At 34.8% G+C, this 17,374-nt stretch overlaps 2 protein-coding genes and 1 long non-coding RNA gene across 7 annotated transcripts; 2 read left to right on the forward strand and 1 right to left on the reverse strand.

Annotated features, from left to right (window-relative positions):
* Positions 1-521: 521 nt before the first annotated feature.
* Positions 522-2,711, reverse strand: LOC119983337 (MATH domain and coiled-coil domain-containing protein At3g58370-like). Its single transcript, XM_038827006.1, has 6 exons — positions 2,574-2,711; positions 2,077-2,215; positions 1,811-1,980; positions 1,403-1,688; positions 1,137-1,306; positions 522-885 (listed from the first exon to the last, which is right to left on the reverse strand). The coding sequence occupies exons 1-6, from the start codon at positions 2,587-2,589 to the stop codon at positions 728-730; spliced, it is 939 nt and encodes a 312-aa protein (XP_038682934.1). The 5' UTR covers positions 2,590-2,711; the 3' UTR covers positions 522-727.
* A 929-nt stretch (positions 2,712-3,640) lies between these two features.
* On the forward strand, positions 3,641-6,901 carry LOC119983338. Of its 5 annotated transcripts, none has more exons than XR_005464609.1 (4): positions 3,641-3,883; positions 5,055-5,375; positions 5,464-6,357; positions 6,438-6,901. It is a non-coding gene; the product is annotated as an uncharacterized LOC119983338 (long non-coding RNA). The 5 variants fall into 5 exon arrangements; XR_005464610.1 differs by having other exon boundaries at positions 5,464-6,289; XR_005464608.1 differs by having other exon boundaries at positions 3,646-3,883; positions 5,464-5,743; positions 6,115-6,901.
* Positions 6,902-10,704: 3,803 nt separating this feature from the next.
* Positions 10,705-12,030, forward strand: LOC119984691 (ethylene-responsive transcription factor ERF034-like). Its single transcript, XM_038828764.1, has one exon. It carries the CDS (start codon positions 10,705-10,707, stop codon positions 11,749-11,751), a length of 1,047 nt encoding a protein of 348 aa, XP_038684692.1. The 3' UTR covers positions 11,752-12,030.
* Positions 12,031-17,374: the final 5,344 nt, after the last annotated feature.

A 17,374-nucleotide genomic window follows, 5' to 3' on the forward strand; every position in this document is an offset into this window, starting at 1 on the left:
ATAGAATGAATGTATCTGTCTATAGCACACTATGAGGAGGCAGCAGGGTTAATCTCTAATACACTAAGAACTTAGCCTACCAAGTACCAACTATACTAACTCTTCATATTAAACAACATACATTGGTGCTGAACAATTAACTTTGTTTGATGACTGTCATATCCGATTAAACCCCCCTTTTCATGTTTTTAGATCTCATCCAATTTTTCTCTTGCAACTCAACATTGGTTTTCAAATAAAAAAAAAACTCTTGGTTTTCCCAGTTTAGTCATGATTAGAGCTGCTTTCATGTACTGTGAAAATTATAATAAAAAAAGACGAACAATTCTCGTGTACAAGGAAATCCTTGTGGACGGAATCATGAACAAACAGGTTGTATACCCCGCATAATATGTGGAGAGATTATTTCCATGAATTGAACATGTGACCTATAAGTTGAATCATATCACAATTGTTTTGGAACTATGCATCTCTTGTAATTGTTAAGCTACATTGAAAACACAATGGTACAAACTGATAAATTACCAAAACCCTGGGACTGGAACAATTATAGAAGGCTTGAAAGTTGAAACAGATATCATTTAGTTTCCACATCATCCCCAGTTTCCATAAAAACAACAGCCAAATTTACTAATACTTATAAAGGAAAACCCTTAGCATCTAGATACGGCATATTCTTCATTAATATCTAATGAAGTAGTCACCAAAAACAGCCTAAATAGAAATCTCAAGATAAACTCTTAAATTTAGACACATAAAGAATTTCCGCTTCAACCATCAAACAATCCTTCACAATAAGGCCTTTCCCCGGTTTGTCGAGATCCTGCAGGGATATATAATCCGGATAACCCAAGCGGAGGCTAGAGCAACCAAACCAAGCGTTGCCTACAAGAGAGGAGTTTGATCAACAACTTCGATGAAAAAAATGTGCTTCAGCATGCACCCAAACAACAGATGCATCCAAGCATTGACAAAACTGACCAGAGATTATTTTTTTGCTAACCACGCTCAATAGTCAATGTTTTGTCAGCTCATATCTTATGGTTTTTGGCAGAAAAAAAAAAGGGTGTTGTTAGATTGGCTTATATTAGGGTGACTAAAGAATGAAAATGAGAGGATTCACAATGAAGCCTTACCAATCCTTTCAGCATGATCAGAATCTTGAATTTGGTTCCTTATTCGCAGCTTGAAACGGGTAAACAATTTCTGGCTAGGAGCAAGGCTTCCAGTCTCATTCAAACATAGGTAGAGGGAAAGAGATTTACCGTTGGCACTCCCATCACCTTTTGGATAAAGCCCCAACTTCCTGGATACAGTAAAATGGACACAATGCAATCTCTTAGTGCAGCAGTTCTCATCAATCAAGAAGTAAAAAATGCACAAATTGCGCAAGTAATAATACCATTTTGATCCTTTAACATCAAACACTTCAGACTCATAATATATCTTGTCTAACTTCGAAAAATCTTTTATCTTCCAAGTCATGAGATTGTTACTAGAGTACTTAATCATGGAAAGACACTCAAATTTGCAACTGCTTTTGACAACAAAGACCTCTGCCCCAAATATGCATGAATCCTCAACAAGGTATCCAGTAGATGCATTCTTCAAAGACTCTAGGGAGATAAATTGAGCAAATCCCCATTCAGTCTTCATCGCATGGAATCGCTTCATAGAACCCTTACAACCTGTACAATGAGCTATTTGTATAAGCTACAGAGGAAAATGGACAGAAAATTACGTGATTTTTATTCTCTCTTTTTTTCTCAGAAAAGTTATGAAAGAAAATCGAACTCTACTTCTGTATCACCTTCGATGATCAAGTATTTGTCTCGAATATGATCAAACACAAAAAATTTGAAAGTGGCATTAACCTCCCAGCAAGCAGGAAGCTTTTCTGTCTCTTTGATTGCCAAATAAAGGGAGATGTGGTCATCTGCATTGGCATTCTTATTACCATTTGGATAGAATATCAAGTTCCTGCGTGGAGATTATGAGTAAGAGAAATCATTTTTCACTTAAGTAACTGATCCATGAGAGAAAATATATAAGCAAGAAGAGAGAGATAGAACCCACCATTTGTAGCCCCCAACTTCAAAAACATCAGTTTCATATTTTTCGACCTCTGCCTCTGAGAGTAAAGAGAAAGACTCTACCTTGAACATGAAGTGGGCAGGAGGAAGATCCCTTTTGTAACTTCTTTTTACTTCTGCATCTGTGCACACACACATGCCAAAATGTAAATGTCAGACGACTTTCATCTAACAGAGAAAAATCGAGCATGAAAAAAAATTCCCCTTTTCTTAAACTTCTGGCGACAAAAATGGCGGAGCCAAAATTACAATTACAAATACAAAGTAAATAGTGAATAGAAATGGAGAACATTGCGAATCCAACCAAGAGTACTTTCCAATCAAACGTACATCATTTTTTTGGCTTAATGAACAATCAATCTCTGATACAAAAACCCTCATTGGTATTTCAAAAATTATTAAGCCAAAACTGAAAGCATACCAAAAAGAAATGTGAAGTTAAAAACCGCAACTAGAAGAGAAAAAAAACTGAAAGCATACCAGGTCTATGATCCATAACCACAAAGCTTCAAGCTTTTCAAAGTTCTCTCCTTTACCCAAGTTACACTACTCGCTGTCCCTATATGTGCTGTTGTGAATTTGTGATAGATAGATAGAAAGAGAAATACGAAGGTGACGGTGTGTTGTGTGTTTGGAAATGTTTTTTTTTTTTTTTTTTAAATATTGATTTTAAGTTTAGATTTTGAAAACAAATTTAAGAATTAAAACGAAATATGGAAGAGTTTTACATAATATCAAATACTAATTTTTATTTTTTGGTTTTCGAAAATCAAAAATATTTTTCAATTTTGTGAAACAATTTCTAAAAATCAACACCAAATGAATTTTCACATCCACTTTAATTTTCAAAAACTAAAAATTGTTTTCGAAACTCTAACAAACACACTCTTGTACTTGGCCTTTTGAATCAATTGTGAAACCATCAAATTCCTTTTGGAAGTTCCTATGTCGCTCGACCATTGAATGTTATCCTAATTAATATGAAAAAATATTAATTTAAAGATAACTAGAGATAATATAATTAAAATTTACATTAATATATTTGGACTGAAGATTAGATTGAGTTTGAGAAAGCAAGACAATAAATGACAAGGTAAAACCTAGGGCGGTGCAAAATCCACATATGATCTGACCTGACCTGACTAGGTTAACCCGACCCTTATCCGCATAGTTGAGGGTTGGCTAAGGGTTTGTTAAAGGGTAGCCCAACCTTATACGGGTCGAATAAGGTATTTACCTTAACCCGATCCGTATTAACTTGACCCGACCTCATTTTATTATATAATGTTGTTTTATACTTGTATAGATCTGTATGCAACATATATATGTATGTATGCGTGTGTATATACACACACATACATGTACATATATGTGTGTCTATACATGTGTGTATGTATATATGTGTGTGTCGTAGTGTCTACAACGATAGGTAACCCGACCCAATCCAACCCATCTTCAAATGAGATTGGTTAAGGGTTGAAAAAAATCTCACCCGATCTTATTCGGGTCGGATAAGGTATTTTCCTAAATCCGACCCATCTTCACCACTAGTAAAAACAAATCATGCAAAAAATAAAAAAGCGAAACCTAAAAAAATGCCAAAAGACTCAGAGAAGTAATTGAGATTCTCGGCGTTTCTTCTTCTGGAAATCACCCTGCTCGGGTATTTCCACTCTCTCGTTCTGACTACAGGAAAACTTGAAACTCTGCGTGTTTAGAGGAGAAGAGACTTGACCGAACCCGTTCGCAAACTCTCGAGAGCTCTCCTCTTTGTGTGGACGCCCTTTGAGGTACTGCTCTCTTTATGCCTTGTGATGCAGACTGATGAAACTCTCATTGTATTGATTTAATAGTAGTTGTTGTATTTCTGTGGCTCGATACTTTTGAATCGAAAGCATATCATCTGGGATTATTGTTTGCAGTCAGTGAATTGAATTCGACCTCACTTTCGTCCCGTTTGTTAAAGTTGTAGTCTTTGGCTTTAGGGTTTACTTCAATTTAGTGATTCATGACGTGCAGAAGGAATCTATACGTTGACTGATGAGAATGAGATTTTCAGAATTCATGTGAACTAATCAAGATGTTAGTCGTGGATGGGAGAGTTCAAACCCTCCAAAAAAATTGTTGGGCAAACGCTTTGATGGTGGATTTGTTTTCAGGTTTATACTGTTCACTGCAATTTTATGCAAGTAGTTTTGTTGTTCTTTTCGGTATTTTGATCACGAGCCCAATCAACATACAGTTTTGCCCTTCCTTCCAATACGGTGCAATGGAATCTCTGATGCAGTTTGGTAGCACCAGCTAGCATTACACAGCTATGAGAAAAGAAGATAGCATTACACAGTGCATAACAATGTGCTATATGTTTTCACATGATAAATAGGTGAAAATTTATCGACCATTTTGAAGAGCTTTGTGTCTTTATGACAGATTGGAGTATGTTTTCTTTGGGTGTGCGGATTTTTTTAATGTCAGAACCCTTGACTGCTGACACAGAAATAGGGATTCTAGCTAGTCTCATTAGGGGGGAGTTGGGCAAAGGATTTTCTGTTAATCAGAAAGGCCGTTGGGACCCTATTTATGGGAAGACATTGCATTCCTTGAAGAAAAAAAGTACTAGCTGACACTTGATAAACTGTCTCAAAGCTCCCACTGCCACTATGATGTTTGGGGAAGGCATGTGTCAAGACATCTTAGATTCTAGCAGTGACTATTTTCTGGGAACAAGAGATTCTGCTTCTTAATTTTATTCTGCTTGCATATTTTTTCCTGAATTCTTTTGTTGAGTATGTGTGTGAACGTGTTTTATCATCTTATAGCTTCCGAATGTACTAGCTACATATTTTCACAGCTATTTGAACATTTTAGATTAGATAATGAATGGAACATGGATTGTTTTCCCCATTTGTTGGCAATCGAGGTTATTGGAGCTAATCTTCTGTCTTGTATTCTACTGCTCAGTTAGGGTCAATTAAGTGCATTAGCCATCAAGCATGTTTGGTCGGTCGGGCCCCAAAGAAGAGTGATAATTCCAAGTACGATGATGATCTTGGTGTCTCTAAAAGTGCAAGTCAAGATGAACTGAAAAATACAGGAGAATGTTCTTTAGCTGACGAGATCATGTCGAGTGCTATCAAGATCAACTCAGTGGAGGATGCCATGACCAGGAGGAGGGCGGCGAAGAAGAAACATGGTTCTGCTAGGAAGTCGACTGAGGTGGTGGTTCTCCCAAAGGAGGTTCCTGTGGGGGTTGCCGACTGCAGCTCTATTCACATCTTCCAGGTATTCATTCTATTGCCTTCATGGTAGTCTACTTTGGATGTTTTCTGTGGTTCGTAAGCTAATTTTCATTTTCCTTGTCAACTCACAGGGCTTGCAGGCACACTTTTATTTGAAGCAGGAGGTGTCGAGCTTGACTGGGAGAGTGAAGAGTCTTCAAAACTTAATGAAGGAATTCAAGGAAGGCAAATCTGGCGAATAGCGTCCGGATATATGAGGCCATTGCTAACTATGAAGAACTGCTAAGGATGAATGCTGATAGCATGACTTCTGAATGAGGATGAATACACATGTATCCAACACTTTTGTGGAGCTTTTTCCTGATTAGCAATGAAGTCTCCTTTTTTGATAGGTGCTGCTGTGTTCATTTTGTGAGAATCCTGACTTGATTAATTCAGAGAAGTTTTTTCTTTAAAAATAAATTTGAATGATACAGTTTTTACGTTTCTAGATTATTGACTATTTGACATCTTTTCTGAATTGTGGGGTATATAGAATATAGATTGGAGTTCTGAAGTGTGTGTTTGATGCAAGAATATCTAAAAGTAGTACAGAAATAAACTCTTTTTTTTTTGTATGTCGTATTAGTCGGGGATGATAATTGATTAACGTTTTCTTCACATTCTCACCTTGTTGTCCGCTGGCAAAATTGTTGCAGAGTTAAACTCAAAAGATTGTCGAACTTGTGTTTCTAGAAGGGTCATTCACTTCTTTTTTTACAGTCTTGTCTTTTGTGTATCAGTTTCAAAGAGTTGGCTCATGCTTATGAAGTTCTGATTGATCCTGAGAAGAGGGAAATCTATGATCAGCATGGTGAAGATGCTCTTAAGGAAGGCATGGGTTGAGGAACTCGTCTTGATGGTAGGCAGCTCGCCAGCTCCTGATCAAGTAAAACCCTGGAGAGGTCATAAAACCTGGTAATGGCCAATGACATAAACAATACCCATGCACAAGACGCCCGCAGTGTGTCGGGGACACGCAAGATGTAATGGCCAATACACTAGATAAAATTTTCTTCTTTAAATGCTGGATGTTCAATTGTTCTTTTGAATTACTTGAATGCAGGTCAAGCCAAAGCAATCACTGATGAGTGAATGCCTCAATAGTCAATACCAAAGTCCTTCCATTAAAGGGAAGCTTAATTTATCTTTTCAATGTGGAGTTCCCAGATTCAGGGTTTCTCAGCCCTGATCGGTGCCAAAACCTGGAGGCAATACTCCCCCCAAGGCCAAGCAAACAGCTTTCTGACATGGAGCTGGATGACTGCGAAGAGACCACTTACCTTGCACGATGTCAGCTCTGAGGAGGTGAATAGGAGGCAACAACAGCAGCAGTTCCACCGGCATATGATGAAGAAGAAGAAGATGATGATGATGAACAATCGTTGCCTCGAGTGCAGTGTGCCAAGCAGTAAGCTGACCATAATCTTTTGTCCGGCATCTTAACTGTATGTTTGTTTGCTTTGACGTGCAATTGTATCAGCAATTTTAGTAATCTTTTTCATTAAGCTAATTTGTTAGTTTGTAGCATTTCACATCATATATACTATATATATATACACACACTATATATAAAGTGGGTGAGACAAAGCTTGCCAACACGTGGCTAGTCAGCTTGCCGACACCTGTCCAGTGACACATGGGTTTTGATAATTTGTCAAGGTTTATTTCGTAATTTACACGTGGGTTTTGATAATTTGTCGAGGCTTATTTCGTAATTTACTTGAGGTGCATTTGTGGATTTTATTAAGATTAAATAAAGGAAAACTAGGAAAAAAAAAAAAAAAAAAAGGCAGTAGGAATCTAGAGCGTGTAAAAATCTTCCATTGAAGTCATTTTTAAACTGAGAGCATTGAGCTATGCCATCGTCATAGCGAGCATGTTAGTTTATATATATATTCTAACAACTATATCTTGAGAAATTTGTAGCAGCAGATAGATCGAGTAGGACATGTGATCTTTGTATTGAAACACATCAATAATGTTTTCCGCTCTGGCTGCGGGCCCAAACGAATTTGTTTTTCGTGAGTCGTTGTCATTGGTTTTCAGTCTAGAAAATACATTCTTGTTGAGAGGTGTTTGTTCTTTATTTATATACCACTCGATTGAGTTATACCAATCCGATGTGGGATATTAGTCTTGACACAATAAACACAAGATTATTGTTAATTGTTGGTTGGTGGCAAGTTAGGTACTTATAATTAAATTATTACATATGTTACCAACTACATATTGGCGTGCAAATTGTATAATCACTGGTAGTTTCTTGGGGATTAGAACAAGATATACATACATAGGTGTATATGTATATGTAGCTATAGTGTGTGGAATTATATTACATCACAACATTCCCTAAAATGTAACCAAATCCTGTCGTATGTACCCAGACAAGCATGCGCAGAAAGTCCTTAGGATACCCTACAAATACACGACTGGTTAGGTATTTTAACTTGGTTTGATATATAATTCTCCAATTAGTGATATATATATATATATATATATATATATATATATATATATATATATATATATATATATATATTAGTTAATGAAAGGAACACATAATGGCATAATGAAAGATACAAAGTATGAGCTATGTGTTCTTCAAGTTGTTACATTGTTAAATCCTATTCCATGCACCCCTTTTGTTCAAGACAGAAAACTAGATTATACTAATTTTGCATTTAATTTCAAGGTCCAACAATTAATAGAGCAATACTACAGACCCCCAATTTATCACTCTCACTTTACCCTCAATCCTATGTGGCATATGTGATCATAGTCATTGATTATAAATATAAATGTAGAGTTCACTTAAATATCCAACACTCCACATAAATTGAGGATCATGCATCGGGGTTTTGAGAGGTTTTCAAATTAATATTAGTGCAAGAACATTTTTACAAAGGAATTTAAATCTTCATCAGTGGTAATAAACACTAGATTGGTTTGATTATCAGGTTTAATTCAGTTTCTTGATGTCCCCCCACAACTTTAGGACAATTTGTGGATGACCCAAATGATTAACCTCCAATATTAATTAAGGGTAGAAATTTGATGTAATCCATCAAAGATTATGAAAGTTCTTTATTGATTAGACATATCCAAAATTATGGACATCAAATAGAGTTGTTTAGAGATGATAATGTAGGGTAGATACAATAATTTGCACTTAAAGATAGGATTTGACATTTTAAGTAATATATAATTCAAAAGTTATATATATATATATATATATATATATATTCTTAAACACAAAAGTTTCTACACATCATTTTGCTTTAGAAACCCCTCTAATGCCCCATTAGTGACCCTTCCTTTTGGTTAGTAAGAATAGAGAGTCCAACTTATATTTTGACATGACCAAGTCTCCCAAGTAACCTAGAGTGGGCCCATTACCCAAAAATAAAAATTACAAAAGAAACTAAAAGTAAAATTAGTGGGCATAATAGATCCTAACAAAGCAAAGATTTGGAGAAAGAAAGAAAAAGGCAAAAGGGAATTGCAACTCAAATATACATGATTTGGTTTGGTTAGATATTGGTGTTGCCCCAAAGTGAAGCTTTTTTGTGCATAATAATGAACCTAATTGAATTTTAAAGGATCTATAGATTGGATTTGGCTTTCAAAAAGACCAATTAATGGATTACATTATGTGTAATTTCCAAGAAGGATCTCATACAAATTTGGACAACAAGTCACCATTACAAGGACCCATATGAGGCCATTTCAACCAAAAATGGTGAGCAAGAGTACTTGTGTGATTAAGGGTTTGAACCACTTGACAATCATGACTTAATATATAAGTGGTGGTCCATGTACTTTGTATTTTTAGGGCATGTACATATATAATAATTGGAAGCTCTTTTCTTCTCACATTAGGCTCACTTGGTTCATCTTCTAAATTCAATACATATTTTTTTAACCAATTTATCATTTGGGGTTTAAGTTGAGACAATACCCAAATGACAAAAAGATTAAGTTATATTGACATATAATCTATATTGTTTATATGTAATAAAGGTTAACTATTATGTAAACAGATGAGTAACTATTCGTGTATTTCTCAAACAGGTACTTAACAAAATAATTTTTTTCCCAAAATTATGTGTTTATTCATTTATTTTAACGTATCTGTATATACATCTGTTATTTATATTTATACACTACATGAAATTGTATTTACTACATAGTACCTTTTCTGTTGCATTTTTTAAAAGAAGTTGGGATAACTTGAACAATCATAGAGGTTTTGGGTAAGACCAGAATAGCATAAAAAAATTTATTTTGAACAATAATGGGGACAAACTATTATTTTACCTATTCAGGGTTAACTTATCAATACAAGACAAAACATAGAGGGCTTCTTATCAACAAAGAAGACTTATGTACAAAGGATAATGAACTTCTCGAAAAAAAAAACCCAAACAAAACACTAATATCTATATATATATATATATATATCAAATTAAACAGTAAAATATGGCAAGAATAAAAATAATATATATATCACAGGTTGTAGTTCTGTATAGACAGGGAGATGTTTGTGTTCGTTTGTTAAGATACTTAACGAGCTCGAGCTTTAATATTGAACATAACGAGTATGTTTGCGAACGACAAAACCAGTATGTTCACGAACATAACGAGCTGAACATGAATATGTTTGAGCTTGGCTCGTTTATGAAGCATACATTAATACGTGTTTCTATACATATTATTAAACCAATGTCAGTGTTCCAGCGCCAAGGCCAGATCACATTCATGACATTATTGGGTCCAATTTGGAGCTGACATACCAACAAAGGCTTTTAAGATATATATATATATGACTTGATTTGATCGATTTTGTTGGTGCTCATACCCACAGAAATATTGAAATTAAAACGTAAAATAATTAATTCTGGTGAATTTCATGTTGGGGGCTCATACTCGTTGTTCATGTGAACTTCCTGGGTTGAATAAGACTAATACAAATGTCTCGTTAATTTATAAGCTGTGAAATAAACTATTATGAGTTTGGTGAAATTTTATGAACGGAAACTGACGTTAACTTATACATTTGTGAAAAATGTGCTACCGCTTGCGCTGCGTTTGCCAAATGGGTGTAAGATATCACCTCAAAAATTAAAATTAATTGAAAGAGAAGCATTGTATTATTCAATCTGTCACATGGTTCACAATTTAACTGAACTGTATAGTATTATTCCCCTTTGTGCCATGGGCCCATCTTGTTTTCTTTTTTTTTTTCCTTTAAAATTAAAAATAAAAAAAAAAGTATTTTAGAGGAATTTAAAAGCCCAAAGGCACTCGCATTCTTCATTTGCTCCAACAGTATGGAACAACAAATCAACACAGAGAGTGATGCCCAACCAAACCTCCTCTCCTCCTCCTCCGCCACCTCCACCTCCACCTCCACCTCCACCTCCACCTCCACCTCCACCTCCTCCTCCTCTGATTCCCATGAAAACAGGGGAGCAAGTAAGAGAGGTCATCATGATCAAGACATTGAGAGTGGCAATGAAGGTAATAACAAGAAGAAGAAGGGTAATAATGAGAAACATCCAACATACAGAGGAGTCCGAATGCGGAGTTGGGGCAAATGGGTGTCCGAAATCCGGGAGCCTCGCAAGAAATCAAGAATATGGCTCGGAACATATCCAACGGCTGAAATGGCTGCTCGAGCCCACGATGTAGCCGCTCAAGCCATTAAAGGCAACTCGGCTTACCTCAACTTTCCAGAGCTGGCTCATAAGCTTCCCCGTCCCGTCACCACCTCTCCCAAGGACATCCAAGCCGCCGCCGCTGAGGCTGCTTCAGCGACGGTGGAAATTGTCGGGAGTCGTGAAAATGAGACCGAAGCCGAGCAGAGCCTAGAAACTACTACTTCAGCCAGCTCGGAAAATTCGCACGAATCTGCAAGTTCTCCTTCCGTTGATTGTGATGACACATTGTTTGACCTCCCTGATCTATTCATCAACGGATGTGATCGAGGGGATGCTTTGTGCTATCACTCTCCAACGTGGCAGTTGCTTGGAGCCGATTATGGGTTCCGGCTTGAGGAGCCCTTCTTGTGGGAATATTGCCCCGAGCTGGCTCATAAGGACATCCAAACCTCCACCGCTAAGACTGCTGCAGCAGCGGAGGAAATTGTTAGGAGTCGTGAAAATGAGACCGAAGCCGAGACTAGCCGAGACACAACAACTTCAACCAGCTCGGAAAATTCGCAGGAATCTGCAAGCTCGTTTTCCGTTGATATTGATGACGCATTGTTTGACCTTCATGATCTATTATTCATCAACGGCTGTGATCGAGGGGATGGTTTGTGTTCTCTCTCTCCTACGTGGCAGTTGCCTGGGGCCGATTATGGGCTCCGGCTTTAGGAGCCCTTCTTGTGGGAATATTGATTGATTGGATGCTCAATTACAAGCCGTCTGATTGTCCATCATATTTGATCACATGGAGGACCACCAATATTGGAATCTGAGGAATGCTTCATATGATCATCTCTCCTATTACTTGGAGTAACAGGAGAGTGAGAGAGAGAACGGTTGGAGAAGAGAAAGATTTACATTGATTTGTTTTGTTTAATTGCTTGGTTGGCTGGTAACATGCATGGAAATGACAGAGAATGAATTTCTTTTTTTAGGCAAGTGGATGAGGGAAGACTTACTTCTTAAGAACTTGCAATACTTCCATGTGATGTAATTATTCCCAATAATGTAACTTTTCGTCATTGAAAGATTTTTTAGGTTTCAAATCGGTTATCGAATGTTCAAACATTTCAATTTAGTAATGAGAAGTTCAAATTTGCTTCAATCCAGTCACAAGGGTAGATTTCTCATTTTTTGGGCGGTTATGACATTAAATATACTTGGGGTTCTAATATACTTGATTTTATGTGTATTAAGAGAAGTTTAATGCAAGTGATTTACCTTGGTGTTTATAGACATTTACCCACCTTAATTACAATGGAATTTCCATATATAGTAATATAATTTGGATCATTGTTGTCCCTAATTGTGACAAAAAAAAACCCTTCACCCTTCTCAACCAACCTCTTCAATTAATTCTTCCTCCTATTCTTTAAATTGAATAAAGAAGGGGAAGAACTTTTGAAAAGTAAAATCTATTACTTAGCTATTGTGTGAATGATGATTGACAATGATGCACTAATTCTTCAACATTTAATATATAAAATTTTTCAAAATTGCTTTTACGTTAAGTGACTATAATAAGACCTTTTTGCCAGCATTAGGTACTCCAAGTTTAAAATTACACAATTAATTATAAAATGATAAAGTGATGAGCTATAGCCTATGGGTGGCTTTGTTTTCTTCTTTCTTTTTAGTAACAATAAAGTACATGCTAGTTCTATTTTGCTACCAGAGTTCAATCCTCTCCAGAGGCATTAGCTCACAAATAAATTGTCCATGAACTTGTCTAACATGTGTAATTTTTGGGTTAACACACAGGCCCGACAAGGTTTACCCAATACACACCTAAAGGATAATTATTGCATATCCCATCGTTAAAAAAAAAAAACTATATATGATTAGACCCAACTAAATTAGAGTAGTACTACATTCCAAAAATCCCTTGTGTGGCGAATGTTTGCTACCTAAAAATGGTGACAACCATCACATAAACTAAAGCAATGTTAAAGCTCAAAAATCTCTCTCTTTATTGAAAGTGCTACTTAGAAAAACTTTTAAGTGTTGCCATATACTTACACACACACAAACAAAAGAACACATGTATTAGTGCTAAGTGACTTCAGTGTCATTATCTCCAATAATATTATTTTGTATTCGATTCCTTCAATATCATTATTTTTAAGCCACACTTCAATTTCTCATTGGACCAAATGAAAAACCAAATTAGTTTAGACTTAAGTACCCACAAGTAGCCAAATAATTGGAGCTGTTTTTTGGGACAAAACAGTAATTATAATCCAATCTTACAAAGAATGAGACAAGAGAAAAGACAATATGTAACTTGTAAGGAAAATGACTGCAAGAATCTTACAATTATTTTTGTGTCAAAAAAATTGTGACAAGTAAGTAATCATGTTGTGATCAGGGCTTTGCAGGTACGAGATCCCGAACTTTATTTAAAGTGCAGGATCCATCTAACATCATTCATGCGCGAGCCTTTTCATGTGTGGGAGCGGCACTTTTACACCAAATGAATGGTGTCAGATGGATCCCTTACTTTAAATAAAGTGCGGGCTATCATATTGTTATTCTCTATTTTTTTTTCTTTCTCTATATAGTCTTGACCAAATGATAATGACAAAATGCAATATAGAGGTTTGTTAGGAGATTGGTTTAATTCAGGAAAAAGTTTGTATTGATTGATTTGTTAAAACATACTTTGTGGGATTATCTTCAGAGATGCGGGTTTTGTGATCATAAATGGAAGACAAGGTCAATTTCGTAGGGTCTATAAGGTACAAATAATCTTAATGAATGTTTAATATTTTTAATGTATAATGATTAGGACTGAATTAGACGATGTTCACACCTTATAAAGAAATAATTAAGTTAAATAAACATGTATATATATATATATATTATTTATTTATTTTTTCATTATGAGTGCAATTCTTTTGTTCTAGTCAAAGGAATTGATTCAACCTACCATTTTTGTTAAACAATTTAGTGAAGTAAACAAAAAAATTAGTCTATCGAGATTAAATTGTAAAACATTTGGGTGATAACCTAATTGCTTAATCTCTCCAGTGTCAAATTGTATGGACTCGAGAGTTCCTGAGTTCAATTCTCGTTGAGAGCAATACCATTGTGGTCACGCACTGGGTTTTAGTCCAACTTACCCTGTCATCAAGTGAGAAACTTATGTGTGCGCGGGTCTGATAGCTCAAGTTTAGGCACATATCGAATGTGCAAAGCGCAGTCTTTGTATGATGTCGTTTTTGGTTACCAAAGAAAAAGAGATTAAATTGTAATTTAATTAGGTCATAGGTTTTAATTTCTAGATTGTTTATATACATCTTCTCTAGTTCTAATTAATTTTCCATTATGCATTGAGAAGTTTTAACAAACTTCCCAAAACAAAATTAAAAATATAAAAAATGAAAACGAAAATAGTCTTAGCTACCTCAGTTGACAAAATCTTGGGATATTTATTAAGAACCATGACTTAATTAATATTACATACGGATGGATGTTCATACGTTATTTTCAAAGCATGTGAAAAAAATTAATATTAATTTCAAGAAATTATTTTATAAATGAGCCAATGATCATGCTGAGAATAGTTAATTATGGTCGGTTTTTCATTTTACAATTAATAAAATGATTGGTCTATGATCTTTCAAAATATCTTGAAGAGCAAATCTCATTTTTTTATATTGTTAATTAAAAAAAATTAATCGACAAAAAAATCTCTATTTTCTTGAAGACTTAACACCTAATTGTAGGATTGTGTTAGTTTAAAAACATGTAACACGAGGGACAACAATGTAGAAGTACGTAGATAATGAATAATAATAACATAATGATTTGAGATCCAATTGTTCGTTCAATAAGTTAATTAAAATATTACCAACGAGAGATGACTCGGTTGGCATATGTGTGCTCAATATTCGATTTCAATGAGAAACGTATTTCTTAGTGATATTTCAAAAAAAAAGTTAATTAAAATATTAATTAGATTATATATTTTAAATTAAATAAAGGTTATGGTCAATTGGCCATCATGCATTAATATGTAGTTGTATGCCTAAGACTGAGTAGGAAATCATGCATGTCTTTGAAAATTAAAAAAAAACAAAAACAAAAGAAAAAAGCAAAGAATCTCATCTTTGTTTTTTCTTTTGTTTTTTTCCTTTTTTTTTCTTTTAAGTTGGAAAGAAAATGCATCAAATGCTTTTTACTCATCAAATAATTATGAGATACTTGTATGCTTTTGATGCATGTTTCCGCTTTTGTACTTGTGTGTGTATAAGAGAGAGGGACTTCTAATTATATATATATCATATGTAAAATTTATTAATAGGGTGATTAACATGAGGTTTTAGATGGAGTAGTATTTTTTATAATCGATAATGATATTACACAAGTTTATCTTTTGGATAATTGAGCCGTCAAGCCCGTATGAACAGAAGTTTTCCATCTAACGATATGATAAATTGGGTCAAAACTCAGTATACCTCTTCATTGGATTCATCATAGAACTTCGGATCTGGGAGAGAATGAGTGCACCAAACAATTTTTTTAAAAAATTAAAAAAAAAACATAAATGTGTAGTATTTAGCATGATGAATATGACGATATTTTTTTGTTCAAAATAAAAATCAAATTCAAATGAAAAAGGCATAACAGTTTTAAACCATCGGAGATAAACTTAAAACATTTGATTTTCGATTACGATTAATTTGACTTTTATTTCAGATAAAAAAATATCGTTGAATTGGTCATACTAAACACTACACATTTATGATTTTTTTTTCAAAATTTTTTCAAAAAATTAAAGCACCAAAATGATACACGATTGTAGAGGGACATAATCACACTTAACAAAAAAAATTAATTATTTGACTTTTTAGTGCGTATCATTGCATTGACTAGTTGGAGAGGGCCAAAATCTTCGGTAATGACTATATTGGAATGATTTCAAAATTCTCCGTAATGATTATATTGGAATGATTTATAAATTTTGGTCACTAACGTGAAATGTTTTAACATTCAATTACTTAATTGTAAATTTTTTAGTGGCTAAAAGTTTTATTAACTCGTTTAAAAGGAAAATAAAATTATACTTTTAAGAGAATTGATGTTTCACAATAGTTATATGGTATATAGGATTTAGAGGTGTAAAATCCCTCTGATCAATCGTTCAAGTCGGTGGGACGTAGTTCCTTGGGTTTTGTGGGTTGAGATCTGATGGCATGGGCCTACTTCTTAGGAGGGGGGTTAAGAGTCCTGTTTTGGGCCTCGGCCCATTCTTAGTTGTGCATTATGCTTCGGCTTATGACTAAATAGGTGGCTCGTTGTGCGCACGATGTGCCATCCCGGGCTTAAAATTGGCCCAAATCTCATAAAATGACCGTTAGGTTGAGGTCTTCCTTGTCTCCAAAAAAAAGTAATTATAAAATTTTCTAATCCCTCAAAAAATAGAAAGATTGATTAATTTATTCTTTTCGGTTCGATAGCGTGGATAGATATGAAATATTAACACCCATTATTGAGTTTAGTAAGTTGTTATAGGTCATAAATCAAGTTAATTTTGATTTTGCATCAATCAAATCATGGTTTCCTAATTGAAAATGTGAACATGTAGTCAATAGAAGTCATAGAATATTAACACAAATTACTTATTGCATTGTTTAGTCATTAATCAAGACGTTGAAGAACAAATACTCAATCAGCTATTCAGCTAATTGATTGAAGAGAGACCATCAAGAACAAATTACCATGATGTCTTGCTTCAATTGGAAAATTTTGAAATTTTGAATTCATCATATCTCCATGTTCCAACCATTTTGAGAAGAACAAGATATGATGGTGCGCTTCATTTTCAGTGAGTTGGAGTAGTCCTGTCGATGCTTTGACATTTATACACAAGTGTGTAAACGTAGACATATATTATCAATGAACCAATGAACTTCGTCTGACAAATATATATATATATTTGTGCATGCTTGACAGCAGGATATTACATGCTTGATTATGAACCTTCTCCATAATATTTATTTTAGAACATTTTGCACGTTTCATCTAGATGTGGTTATGAGGTTTTGTGATAGATTCGATGCTTTTTTGGGTAACTGAAAAGTTCTCCAACTCAACATGTCTGTCGAATAACTAAGTCAGTTCTAAACTCGATACGTAATAACCATCCCCAGATATTCAAAGAGCACCAAGCATTGTGAATGTTGGGATTTTAGTATGGAGCTTTTGTTTTGTGAGCGGTGACTCGACTTGATGACCTGACCCGAGAAGATTGTTGCATATCCTGTGAGTGGATTTTCGAGAGGTTTAC

The sequence above is a fragment of the Tripterygium wilfordii genome, chromosome 18, assembly GCF_013401445.1.
Source record: "Tripterygium wilfordii isolate XIE 37 chromosome 18, ASM1340144v1, whole genome shotgun sequence".
Lineage (NCBI taxonomy): Eukaryota > Viridiplantae > Streptophyta > Magnoliopsida > Celastrales > Celastraceae > Tripterygium > Tripterygium wilfordii.